Source organism: Cyprinodon variegatus, unplaced genomic scaffold (genome assembly GCF_000732505.1).
Source record: "Cyprinodon variegatus isolate N-32 unplaced genomic scaffold, C_variegatus-1.0 Scaffold599, whole genome shotgun sequence".
In the NCBI taxonomy this organism is placed as follows: domain Eukaryota; kingdom Metazoa; phylum Chordata; class Actinopteri; order Cyprinodontiformes; family Cyprinodontidae; genus Cyprinodon; species Cyprinodon variegatus.
Window position 1 is genome coordinate 211783 of NW_015151052.1, and position 14277 is coordinate 226059.

Sequence of the window (14277 nt, forward strand, 5' to 3'; positions counted from 1 at the left end):
GTATGTATTAATGCTTTTGTAAAACAGAGTTGAGACTTAATTAAGCCAGGATATCCATAAAAACCCCAGCTGAATCTCTAATCTTGGTTTTCTGAAATGGACCTTAGGATGTAAGAGGCTAAAAACATTTAAAGCTTTTTAAAATCTTTTAAAACAATGAGTATTGTCAGACTTTTAGCCATGGTATCAAAAAAATGGGCAACTTTGTTCAAGTCTCAAAAAACAGGGTGACATGTTTTCCCCCTCTCAAATGGGACTCGTATGAATAACAGATGGAGCTTCGCATCAGAGACTTTACATTGATTGAAAATGTCAGTCTTATGATTACAAAATGTGATTTCTGTCCAATAATATTTTGTTCTATGTTGCTGCTAATATATAGAGTAGTATCAGATTAGCAGTATCACATTCAGTATTAATNGTTCTATGTTGCTGCTAATATATAGAGTAGTATCAGATTAGCAGTATCACATTCAGTATTAATGTTCAGTTGTTATAACACATTCATATGCTAATTTATAAAGGGAAACTCTTTTTAATGCCATCATGCAGTCTCTCCTCTGTCATTTGGGCCCAAAGTGTAATTGTGGCTGAGAGCTCCCGTTATTAGAACGTTAGTTAATGGAGCATTCCCTTAGAGTGACACTCCTGTAGAAACTTCTCGCTACACCCCCCACTGTCCCATTTTGCCCACACAATAAATGATCACCATTATAACTGACTGTCAAAAGCTACTTTTGTTTGTAAAGAAACTGGAAGGTCTGGTTGGTTTAATTAATAACCCACTTTCACTTCTGTTCTGAAGTTTTTTTCATTCAGTTTATTGATCTAATGGTAAATTACCAGAAGAGTAAAATGAAAAATAAAAAAGGATAGATACATGTAGCAACTTTATTGATTGTAAAGGAAATTGCATTGTCAACTGCTCTCTTTCTCCCAGTATTAACTAATGCCAAATACCAAATGTATTACAATACAATAAAAAAAGAGTTAAATTTAGATGTTTCAGGAGTTTTAAACTGTGTGTGCGTAAGCCCCTTCTAGGAACCAATAGAAAACTGTACCCCCAATCCCACCCCCAAAAAGAAATAATATTAATTTTCTCATCCATATTTAAAACATGTTGAACTTCTAAGCATGTGGACAATTTCTGTTTCTTTGAACACATTTATGGATTTTTCAGCTCACATCACCTTAACTCCCTGCCATCTTCCAGGAATAGTCAGAAATTGCTGATATGTATTTTATATTTTCTATATCATCACATATGAACTCAGGGCTACTGGTGTGACTGCTTCACACAACAATGACTGCTCCCTACCCGTCTTTTAAATGTTATTTTAGATGCTGTAAAGATAATGCAGTTAAAACTGCATCGAAGTGATTTTTTTTCTTGCAGAAACTGATACTTTGGAAACATATTATGTATTTTAGGGAATTATTTATATTGTTTTATTATTTATTTATTAGTCTTTTAGCAAATGACAACCTTCCCCCCGTCAGTCTACCTGATAAAAAGAAATGTTTTTCTATAACTACTGTTTTTCTTATGACCCAGCAGTTTTTTTTATAAAGATAAGCTAACCCTGCACTCAGTTAGCATTGGACGTCAATGCACTTTCACACTTGCATATAAGATTTTATTTAAAAAACATCAATGTGACACAAAGCTTTCACTATTGTTATGACAGTAAAAAGAAAAAAAAAAAAAAAAACGGGAAAATGAGCCATTCTTGAAAACCAAGAAAATATTTGGGAGACACTGCCTACATAAATTTTGACTTAAGCTTGTTAATTAAAAAATAATAATTCTTGGATTAAACTGCCAAACACCAGCTTTTCGGGACATGGATGGATGGACGCATAAACAACAAATTTATTATTACAACTACAATTAAAAGTAGCTCTGTTAGTCATATATTAACCCTCTATTTTTATTTTTGGTATGAAAAGAAAGCTATGATGATCCCACTGTTGGGACAGCCTATCTGCATTTAAGATAAGATAAGAGATAAGAAAAAAAGGAGGAAAAGGTGCGTATTTATACATATTTAACAGGGTACATTTATTTTAACCACATTTATTATTGATAAGGCACAATGTCTTTATATCCATTAAGTATTTCATATCTCCTAAGCCTTTTCACATTTAATCCCAGATGCAAAAACTTCTTTTTTTTTTTTTTAGAAAAGTATGGACTCCACTTGGATTAGCAAATTATTATCACTATATTTGCAGCAACAGCTTTTCGCGCCAGATGTATTAAATACAGACGGAATAAACTAAAAAGTTTTATTGCATATTATTAATAATAATAATAATAATACATTTTATTTAACAGCGCCTTTCTTGACACTCAAGGTCACTTTACAAATAATACAAAAGATAAATAAAAAGAGATGAAAATACAAAATACAGATACAGGAACATAAAAAAACAAAAAACAATCATGGATAGGGAAAAGAGCAGTATATTCACAGATAAGCGAGCTGACATATTTGTGAGATTATGAATAAAAGGATATGATGAATAGAATTAAAAATGTGAACCACTAACATGAATGTAAAGCTATTAAAGATGGGGTAACTGTAATATAGGTCTCTGTTTTTAAGGCGAGCCAACAATTAGTGGTAGGAGTGACACTGTGCTGTTTGTCGTTCTTCTAAATCATATTCTATTTATTTATATAGCTCCAGTTCACAGCACGTGTCATTTCAATGAACTTAATAGAGACAATACAGTCGGACTAGTTAAAAGTCAACGAAAACCAGTTGATTGCATTGAATCATTGACTTGCAGGACATTCTCCTCCTGGATGGGTGGTTAATTTTGTTCTCACAGAGGAATTATGGAGAGGCTCCATAAAGTGCATTAGCTCATGAAAGTCCTCATAATTAACCAGAATTCTGTCTTTTTTGTAATGTCACCAATGCTTTGTGCAATAATGTTGGTTTAGCTCCACCCATGGTTATGCAGTGACTACCCTCGCTCTTTTTCTGGTCTGTTAGCCCAATAAAATATATTAAATGGTAAAAAACAAAGAGTATAAATAGTTTTGCAAAGCACAGCATGTTTATCATGTTTAACAATTAGAAATTCAGTTTGTGTTTTGCATTGTCTGTAAAAAGTAGCTGAACATAGTTTTCTGTCTCTTTAATGCAGGGACTATGCTGTAAAGCGGGTATATTTCTTTTAGTGTCGAGTGGAGAACCTCTTTATCATTTTCCTTAAACAGCTCAGGTGGAGACCTAAATGCGAAAAGACATCCTAAAACTCAAGCAGGTGACAGGCAAACATTTTCATTAATCTCAAAGGCATGTCCAGGATCAAACAACAGCTCAGTTTGAAAGGAGAGCTTGTAGGACTAGCTGGTTCTTGCTTCAATTTTCCTAGAGAGCTCAAGAAACAAAAAAAATAGATGCCAGCTGTTTGGTTGCCTTTTCTTTTGATGCAGAACAGTTCATTAGGACATTAGTAGAATGGTCTTTTTGTTATAGCATCATCCATTTTTACAAAAGAACACTGACGAAATCAGAAAGTATAATACTGAGTATAAAGCCAAGCCTTAACCATACTGAGCACAGAAACAGACTTCAAAATTAATGAACTAACCAGGGTTTTTAGCTACGCCCTAATTTCCTGTGGTGGATCTAATGCTACGTTCACACCGCATGCGCTTCTTGCAGCAGGAGCAGCCCATCTTGACATATCTGAGCAGCTGAAATAATGCCTTATGAACTCCTGAGCATCTGAGGCGCATGATGCGCTTCAACAGCAGCACATGCTGGAGTTGGAGAAATGTCATTTTTGCTGCTACTTTTCTGCATTTGACTGCCGCCTCCAGTCTCTCCTCTTCCTTTTACCACGTTCGAAGACTGCATCCATTGCTTCTTATCCTAACTTGCAAAGGTCGCTAGCTACACACATCTTAGCAGCAGCCGGCACCAGACAGGTCACACGCCCCTTCCTCCACACACTGCTCTGTGTGATTGATATGGACTGTTGGGGCGAGGGTTAATTGAAATAAACCAATCTGTTTTTCCAACCTAACATGCTACTGGCCTAAGTGGTCTGGCCTACCTCTCTGACAGGCGTGCCGCCACTGCACTGGCAGGCTTTAAAAAAAAAAAAGAAAAGAAAAGAGAGAGAGAGAGAGACGCAGGCTAGCAGGCCAATCTCAGGTCGGCTCTTTGAGAATACTCCCGGTTCTCCATATCATCAGTTCTGTTATGATCATAATCTTGATGAACTGAATGCACAGACAATGTTTTGAGGTGGACTTTAAAACATGTTAAAATTTGTTTTTACCAACTCATCACAGGAAATATAGCAAAGCCACTCCCTACCACTGAACACAGCAGCAGCACAGGCATCAGATGCATCAGTACACACTTTACTAGATGCGCTTCAGGAGCATCAAAGATGCTCTGGAGGCACATCTGACCTAAACGTGTACAAACATCAAAAATGAAGCAGCCCTTTGCCCTTTATTTGTTCTTTTAAAGATTTTTTTGATAGTGCATTAAACATAGTCATGTCATTCTGCATTTCTAAGGCTAATCCAAAGCATAGAGGGTAGAAAAAACACTAACACATCCTCATTGGGGAAAAAAACCAAACAAACAAGATAAACAAACCATTTGGTCTGAGGATAATTGAAATCACATGCTTCTTTGAGCGTCCAGGCAACCAGCATACCTCAGTTGTGTTTCTGTGTGCGTGTGTATAAGGAGTTTCTTTGTTTGACTGATTCTTCTCTATATGCTCTGGCTTCCTCATCCATAATTGGTCAACTAACTGCTTTGTATCTAATGATGCACCATAGGGTTTATTGAGGGGGAAAGTCGTCATTGTCCCTAATGTTTCTTATTTGCCAGTTTCTCAGAATCCATGCCCTTTGATCAGATTTCCATAAAACATGAAACATTTGGTATATGTTGGACTTTTTGATGCTGTTTGTAGATATAAGCAATACTTCAAGAAATGTATTCCTTCTGACAAGGTGTCTTTCACTTGTGTGTTTTAGAAAAGACCAAAATTTAATCTCTACTGTGAACTGCTGGTATTTGGTGTTGGACCAGACCCGACGGGAGAGCAGAGACCACGCCACTCTCAGCGACATCTATAACAACAACGTCATTGTCCGTTTGGCACATGTGGGCGAGGATGTCACCAGACTCTTCAAAAAGGTCAGAATGCAACTCTGACCCTTAAAAACATGCAGATTTATGAAAAGCTCATAGTACATATCTTATGTACCCCGTTGGGATCTTGGTTTAGGCATCATCAAACACAAAAAATATATAAAATTTAATTTTATAACACTTTAGACTGTATGATAACAGACATGCATAATAGTCTTTAGTAAAGGGAACAAATATTTGATTTTATAGATGGGTTACTAATTTCTCCTGCTGTCATGTTTTGATGTTTATCACTATAATCCTCTATAAAATAGATTTTTCATGCATTTTTTGTGAACAAAAATAAATCATCAGATCTTTACTAACAGCTGTAGCTTTGCCCTCTAATGTACAGCCAGCCTACACAACAAGGCTGCTGCATAGCTGAAATGTGTCTCTCACTAACACTTAATAAACAATTTCAAGCGTTCTTATTTTCTCTTAAGAGGGTGCATTAATACAAAAATAAAGATGTGTATTTAGTTGGGTAAAAAGAGCTCCCTAATGGCCACCTGCTGAAACTCTACTACAGCAAGTTTGGTTAAAGTTCTTAATCTTAATAATCCTGTTTTGCTGCAGCATCCTGGCTCAGCTCCAGTACTGTTTTAATGGTAATGAATTACACATGCGGTGACTAGAATGATTCGCTTTTAGCACTTGTTAAGACAATTTCTTAAGAACCAAATGTGCTGAAGTCTTATTCTTTAGCCTTGTGAAAATGTAAGGTTTGGATTTTTTGAAGACTTGCATCTTAGAGTGGACAACAAAACAGGATAAATTGCCCATAGCAAATTTCTTTATCCACTCCACAGGATTTCCAGAGTTACTCACCGCTGGAGCTGGCACCGTTCTCCTCCTCTCTTTGGCTAAATGCCCTATTGTGGGAAACGTCCAATTTATCATATGCTCCTATTCTCTGTAACTGAGCTGAAGCGGTGACTCTCAGTCATGAGAAATAGTCTGCAATGACTGCACTGTTCTATTTTTGTCATCCTTCTCTCTCTGAGCATTGTGTTAGATCATTTGAGCTGCAGAGCAGTGACAGCATTTCAGTACTTACTGACATCCTTCACAATGATGGAAAACCAACACAAAGCTTTCAAGTGATAACTACTAGACCAGTAGTGATATTTATATGTATACATTCTGCATTTCATTTCTCCATTAAGGGTATTGTTGTTCTCTTACTTCCAGAGTAAAGACATTGGGGTCCAGATGCATGAAGAGTTGGTGAAAGTCACCAATGAACTCTACACAGTAAGTTATACAACATCACTCCTCTTCCCAGCCAAATGTTCTGTCTGTGCCCTGGAGCCCAACTTCTTCTTTTAAACCCCACCCCATAACCTGTGAGGCAGCTGGCCAGACGCTGTATGCTGCAGATATGCCTTATCAACAGAGCAGGCTTTTATCTCCATCTCCTCTTCCTTCTGCTGAGGTTGTGAAAGAAGAGGAAAGTTTGTTTTTGTCGTTGATTCCTGTAACAGCTTTGTTTTTTTTTGTTTTTGTTTTTTCTTTGCTTTAAACAGTTTTTCACCCTAAGCAGTAAATTGCAGCAGAAATCACAGTAACCACTTTTTACTGTTGGCTATATTTTTTNCAGAAATCACAGTAACCACTTTTTACTGTTGGCTATATTTTTTGACAAATTATTTTGTAAAACTGGTTAAAATTGTATATGATGTAACCAGTGTTGTTTTTGACAGCCATTTTAGATTTTGTCCTATTCTTAATCTTCAGGAGGAAAACTATTTTTAGATTTAGTCACATTTTAGTCATTACAATATGTGATAGTTTTAGTCTGTTTAAGTCGACTACAACCTAAAAAGTGTAGTTTTAGTCAGTTTTATGTTGAAAAAAAAGTTCACCTTTACAATGTGGAATAACAACCAGATTCCTTACCAGATTGACAGCTCTAGCCTAGATACTACATTAGCTGGGTATAAAATTCTGCCATTCATTTCATCATTGCTGTTGGCAGAAAACTTTGATTTATAGAATATAAATAAACTTTTTTATGAATTAGTGCCCTACTTTTTAAAAAAAAAAGTGTCTTACAAAAGTTGTGAAAATAACAGATCTAATTCAACACATCATATTGGGTGTTATAGCAGACAGACAAGGTAACATAATGTACAATAAAGGTATTGTTTTAGACATACAAGGTATCCATCCCAAAGCAAACACCTTCTGATCTACTATGAATTATACATTACACACAGATCAATAAAAATCATCATTGCTCCAAAAAAGCAACAAAAAAAAAAAATCATTCTTCTTTCTACTTTGGCAATATCTGCTTTATTTCTGAGAATTTGAACCTTAGTTACCGCTGCTCAGGGCTCAAAGTAGATTTAAATTCTCAGGGTTTTGATATAAAAAAAATTCAAAGAGAACCTACGTATTTGCCTCGTACTGCCATGGCAATCCAGACCTAAATTGAATGAATATGCTAACTTAAATGTTGAAATATTGAAAGGAAACATAGAAAATGTTTTAATGACAATACAAGGAAATGTTTTAATGACAATACAAGGAATTATTTACATCATATTTAAATAAATAGAAACAAGATCAGAGAGAAAGATAGCTCTTTATCCCAAAAAAAAACAGTATGAAATTAAATATTTTATTTGGATATAATTTAGGGATTCCTTAAAGAATGTTTAGTATCACTTCTTGTGAGCTGGAAGAAATAACAAATTGATAGTAAAGGGATTAATTACGCTTGGCATAAGATGATCAGCCACATAGTTTATTAAGTAGCAATGGACGAGCCATACTGGTGAAAACGAACCACCAGAGTGGAGCGTGAAGTACAGACTCAGAGCTCAAAGACGCATGTCTGGATAAGCTCAGATGGAAGATCAGAGTAGTTTTACCACAACTCCTTGTAAAAACTTCTGCCTCTTTAACGTGCATAATTTAACCAATTAGGCAGAAGAATGAAACTCCAGAAGATTTTTTTCTGGTTGCTTTGAACAACTGATTGGGAAGCACTAAACCATCTTGGAACTGGACTCATCCACTTACCATTCTTCTTCTTCTGTTGCTGCTTTTTTTTATGACTAGACCACAAGTGAGACAAGGTAGCATCTCATCTGACTGAAAATTAGACCCTATCAAGTTGTGGCAATTACATCTCATTGAAATGCATAGGGATGGTCAGTTTGACCATCCACAGTATCAAAATAAAACATGTCAGCTTTGTGGAAGATTGAAAAGTTAAATCTTAATAGCAAGGTAAACCAGGCAGAAGCAGGTACTTCTGCCATGTTTAAGTTTGTCTGGAAATGCATAGTGTGTATGAAGAAAATGCATCAGACCCAGACGTAAACAATCAACAAATCATTTTAAAGATATGCGTACTTTCCTATGCCAGAACCAAAATTTGCAACAAAGGCTGTGGTTGGTAACGGGTGGTTTTGGGATAAGTACGCACTTCAGACTTGACTTATTTATTGTAAAAGCAGAGGCAAAATAATTACTTAAAATGTCTTGCAACTTAGTCGAAATGAAAAGTAATGTTAATTTAATGTTTGAAGCTCTAAAAAAATTGTCAAAAATCATTTTTCAAAACCACCCATCCAGAAAAAAAGAAATTTTGATTCTAAATCAACTGAAATATATTCTAACTACCCAAAGAAGAAAAAGAAGAAAAAAGAAGAAACTAAATTGGCAGAAATTACAAACTACAAAGAAGTTTGCAGAAAAGGCCACAACAGCAATCCTCTTAGAGTTTGTTTAGAGCAGAATCAACTCTTTAATGTCCACAACCCTTCTTGTTTTTATGCTGGGGGAATCTCTTGGGCAACTCCTCCTTAAATGCCCAATGGTGTGTAGCGTGTCCCTCTGCACAGCCAATGTAATAGGGAAATAAAAAAAATAAACACATTGAAACTTTTATGTTTTTATGGAGATTAGCAATGTCCACTTACTGTTTAATCCTAAAAACCCAATATCTGCAATATCCCAAAGAACATAACACTTCCAAGTTGAAGTCATGTTTTAAAATGTGTATTTATTAATATTGGTTAAGTATAATTTAGCCGATTATGCACAGTTTTACAAAAAGCATAGACTGGATGATTTTTGAAAAATATTTGCTTCAATACACTTTTGATTTAATCTTTAAAGGAGCAATATGTGATCATTTATAATTTTAGATAGAATGACGTTAAACACTTTATCTTTCTATTGTTCTCTAGTCTCTTATTCACAAGCCAGGTCATCCATGTGTAGAGGAACGTCCATTGTCCCAGCTGCCACTCAGAGCTTAGCTCCTCCCTGCTTATTAAAGGTCAGAGCAGCATAGCGTAGCAGCAAAGTGGCAGAGAGTGTCCAGTGAAACGAAACACTCATCTAATGATCATAATATGCGAAAGTAAACTCTCATTGGTAAAAGCATTATAAAGTTACAAGTTTCTTACTTCACTGGTTAAGTTCTGAAAAGTGAAGCTGTTTTGTTGTGTGTTCATCCTGTGCTAATGTCCCCATCTAAGGTGACGGGTGAGTAGGTTAACGAGGTTACCGCTGGAGTAAAGGTAGAGAAAGAAGTTTATTTTTAGAAATCTTGCTCTACAAACAGAGCTTGACTACACACCTAGCAGTGAATTTTTGTTTATCACTCCCTTAATACCCCTTAAACACAGAATATGCAGTTTAAGGCTCCATTAAACATGGCAGACTCTCTGTGAAAAATGTGTAACATGTATATAATATGCCTTTGCCTCTCATAGCTAGTATCTTCGGGAACCAGTCGGTCATATCTTTCCAACAACCTATTGTACATATTTTTTGGATGCTGTCAAGTGCTGAAATGTTCATACCTAAGCAAGGTTAAACGGCAGCAGTCACTTTCTGAACCCCCAGGCTTTATGCACAGTTAGCTTTATGGAGTGCTCTGAACATAGATGATGATATACAGATTAAATGTCATGACCAAAGCCTGCCACTGGTAGATGGACACCTGCAATGGAAATCAGCACGTTTAATCAGCCAGATTCCGTTATGAGGATAAAGGCAACATTTACAATGACACCAAAAGGTGGCATGTAGGCCTGATAATTCTGCCGTTACTTTTTATTTATTTTAGCTGTGCATTTGAAGACAGAAATTGCTTGTGAAACCCTCAGGGTTTACAGGTAAAGTCCTTCATAAAGGGTAGGAATTGGATTTATACTGACGGTTTTGTTTATACTGAAAATAAACTGTGAATTTGATATTGTTGTTAAATTACATATGTAAAGAAAATAAAGCTTTCAAGTGAAATATTAAATAATGAGATTTGACCAAGGGGTAGAAAGGAGGAGAAAACATCTAACTGTATGTTTGTATGCTCCTAATGTATTCTAACCCCTAAACTAATGTTTAGGATGAGAAATGAAAAAAGAAGCAATTCAGGCATTTATTGTATCTATTCAAGCATCTTTAGTTACTTAACACGATTGTTTCATGTTGGCAGGGGAGGACATGAAATTATAGCATTAAAGTAACTTCCATTCCTTTAATAGATCCAACAGATGCATGCTTGTTTGAATTGAAACTTTTTGACTGAACTACAAGGAGATTTGCGTAGACAAAGTGAAACCACAGCAGCTGAAACACCAGTTAAAATGATATATACTGATAGTGATAGTTGTTTAAAATGCTCATATTAGGAAAAAGGTTAAAAGAGAATAAAGCAGCACGATATAAACATCAGAGGAAGTTTTCTTACATGTAACTGTATACCTCACCAGTAGCATTATTGATTTTTCTCGTTTCATTTTTTAGTCATGCATTATTAAAAGCCTGTCTGCAACACAGACACAGCACAGTGGGTAGCAAAAGTCTTTTCAACTTTTCAGTAGTGAAACTAAAGGCTATACATGCATATGTAATTCATTTAAACTGTTGTATTAGGAAGACTTTTCAGGGGCTGATTAAGTAAGGAAACCGTTATCCACCAAATATTTGATGCAGTCAGTTGTTACTTGTTTTTTCTGCAGCACAGACGGTCTCTGTGTCACTTTACATCCTTCTACCCCCTGCTGATCGATCTCATGTCCTCTCCTCGCCCATTTCAGCCAGGGTTGCTAGGTAACCAGAACCTGAGAACTAGTGATGGGGAAGCTGGGGTTGCTTGATCGGACTGTTGAGTCTGATGTTACTACTTGCAGTTAAATGGATGGACAATCATAGCAGTCTCGTTAGTCTTTTGTGTAAAAATACAACAAAGACAAGATGGTGGACAAACACATTTAAAATATCAATAATAATACAACACTCATGCGAACGGTTAATATGAGACGACTGCCAATGCTTTTATCGAAGTCAAATGAAAATACACCACATCTGCACCATATACAGTTATTGTTTGTACTCCACCAAGTCATGATCATGTGTCTGTAAATTGAGCAACCTGCAGAGATACTTTATTAAGCAATGATATTATATATTTGCATATCTTAAGTCAGTTTACGCAATGTGGAGCCTTTTTTTTTTTTTTTTTGAGGTCAGGCATTAAGTCCAGAGCAGTAAGTTCACCAATGAATTTATTGATTAAATGTTCAAATGAGCTTAATCACAACTAGTATTTTACACAGAAGCTAGTTAATTTCTTACAAATAGAAAAAAAATACACGTTAAACCCTAAATTTTTTCCAAGACAGTGCAATTCATATCTTGCTTGCTTTTTATGTCATAATTACTTTTCTAATTGCTCAGAGATATATTGAAAATGTGCAGTGTTCTCTAACTATAACCTATAAAAATAAATACTTTCATTAGTCTTTCATTACCTAAAACAAATCTACCTTTAACTATATTTCTACATGAAAACTCATGTCAGCGAAAATAAAATCCTACAGGGGAAAAAAAATAGATAATTGTAACCTTTTCTAATGTAATATCAAAAATCTTATCTGATTATATCAGTCTACATCTAAAATCTCCAATATCGTCATGCTGTTGGAAACACTGCCTTATCACATTGGTCACTAATATTTGTCAGCTGTTCTCATACTGGTTACATTTGACTATTGTTCTCTGTTTTAGCAATATCACTGATCAAGCCTTTTCTAACGTTCTACTGTACAGAATAAGTAATAGAAATATGCATGATTTGTGCCAACATTGTATCGGCTCAATATTGGTATGCATCAATTCTCCTAGCTGCAACATTGGTATCATATAGGAAGTAAAAAAGTTGTATTGGGACCCCTAAACTAGATACTATCTAACACACAGTGGGGAGAAAAAAAAGGTCAGATAAAAAGTATTAACTGTCTTTGTTTTGCATTTTTTTATGTATGTGTTTCTTAAAATTCATGGGATTTCTTCCTCCAAAGAATAATTTCACTCAATCTTTTTGAGCCAAATTACTATTATATAATCTCAAGAATGGTGTATACCAACTTTTTCTTTTATTGCTTTAGGTTATTCTACACACGCAGGTATCACATCAAAGAACAATGCTTCAACCAGAGAATATAAACAATGCTATTGCCACATTTTTAAAAAGAAATTGAAGTAAAACATGCCTTTCCCCCCCCCCCCCCAAATATTTCCCCCAAATATCCTCTGTGCTGTTGTCAATGTCTTTACTGAGGGTTTGTTTGCATCTGACTTGGTCAACTCTCACTGGTAGTCATCCATTTGTGGACCATTTTACAGCTTTTTTAGATTATTTGTTTTTAGAAACTGCAGTATTTTTACTTTGAGTTCTTTCTATTTCCTGTAATTGCAAAATTCTATAATTCAGTATTTTAAGATTGCAATACTTTTAGTATTTGTTGTGCAATGTATTTTCTTCGTACTAGTTATTTTTGGTTTGCATTATGCAATGTCATTATATGTGGCATGTTCTGCTGTTTGCATAAGTTTAGCTCTTGGCTGCAGCTATATTTACACCAAGAGAGATTTTAGTTCAGATTTAAACTTTGTGTCATAAAACAAAGTTTTTATCAGTTCATAGTCTTGAAAACGTAATTTAACACTTTTGGAGTTACTGAGTTACCAGCCTGCTAATATGTCTTCATTTACAGAGGAGAAATGAAAGGGAAAAAAATCTGTTAGGAAATCACTTGAAGCATGTGGTTATCAAACTGGGCGCTTGTTAAGTCAGCCAAAACAACTAGCAGGAGGAACATCATAGCGGAAAAAAGAGGAGAGACGCAAATCATTGTAATTCCATATGTGTCAGGAATTTGTGAGAAACAGAGTGAGAAGATTTTCACCAAACACAACATACCAGTGAATTTTAACATACCTAACAACATACTAAGACAAAAACTGGTTCATCTTACAGACAGAACACCCAAACCTAAGTCAAGCAACATTGTGTATGTGATCCAATGCAGTGAGGACTGTATGTACAGGTTCCTATATTGGAGAAACCAAACAAAAATTCATAAACGGATGTCACAGCATAGGAGAGCCAGCAGCCCTGAGAAAGATTCAACTGTACACTTGCACCTCAAAGGACACACTTTTGAAGACTAAAATGTTTGGATTTTGAACAGGGAGGACAGATGGTTTGAAAGAGGCATCAAGGAATCTATCTTTATGTAAAGAGAGAAGCCATTACTGAACAGAGGGAGAGGATTGTGGCTTTAGCTTCCAAGCATTTAGAATTCAGTCATGGAACTCATTCCCAAGAGGTTACATAAGCACTTCCATTATGATTCCAAAGACCAATCACAGAGTCCATGCTCAACAAAAGGCTCCAACAATCCAGAGAACAAAGGGTATTTGATTAGCATCAGACTTGTGTGCAGGAGGTTGGTACTTCATGCATCTTAAACACATCAGCCCCTCAACTACTGTAAAGGTTGCCCTTTGAGCCCACAGAAGACTCCTGGATGGGTGTCAAAATGTCTTAAAAAAAAACTGAGTGAAAGTTCAGTTGCCTTCCAATTTAAGCCTGTTTGTGTTACCATGACACAGATGACTGAGAATTTACACAGGCATGCAAACCTCCTAAAGTTCCATGCCATTGCACACATGAAATGTAAAAAATGTGCACGTCATCAAGTAAAGAATATATAGCCTGCTTGGTCTGGTGGTGTTGTTTTGCTTGTCAGCTGGGGCTTAAACATGTCTATATTTAGAT

The 14277-nt window shown here is 35.7% G+C and overlaps 1 protein-coding gene across 2 annotated transcripts in view; it reads left to right on the forward strand.

The window, feature by feature from the left end:
- The window catches only part of LOC107096121 (SLIT-ROBO Rho GTPase-activating protein 3-like), a 52886-nt gene that overhangs the window by 15605 nt on the left and 23004 nt on the right, over positions 1-14277 (forward strand). For both annotated transcript variants that reach the window (XM_015392630.1, XM_015392631.1), the window contains exons 3-4: positions 5027-5189; positions 6378-6440. In XM_015392630.1, coding sequence (XP_015248116.1) covers positions 5027-5189; positions 6378-6440 — 226 coding nt within the window. The remainder of the gene's footprint in view (positions 1-5026; positions 5190-6377; positions 6441-14277) is intronic.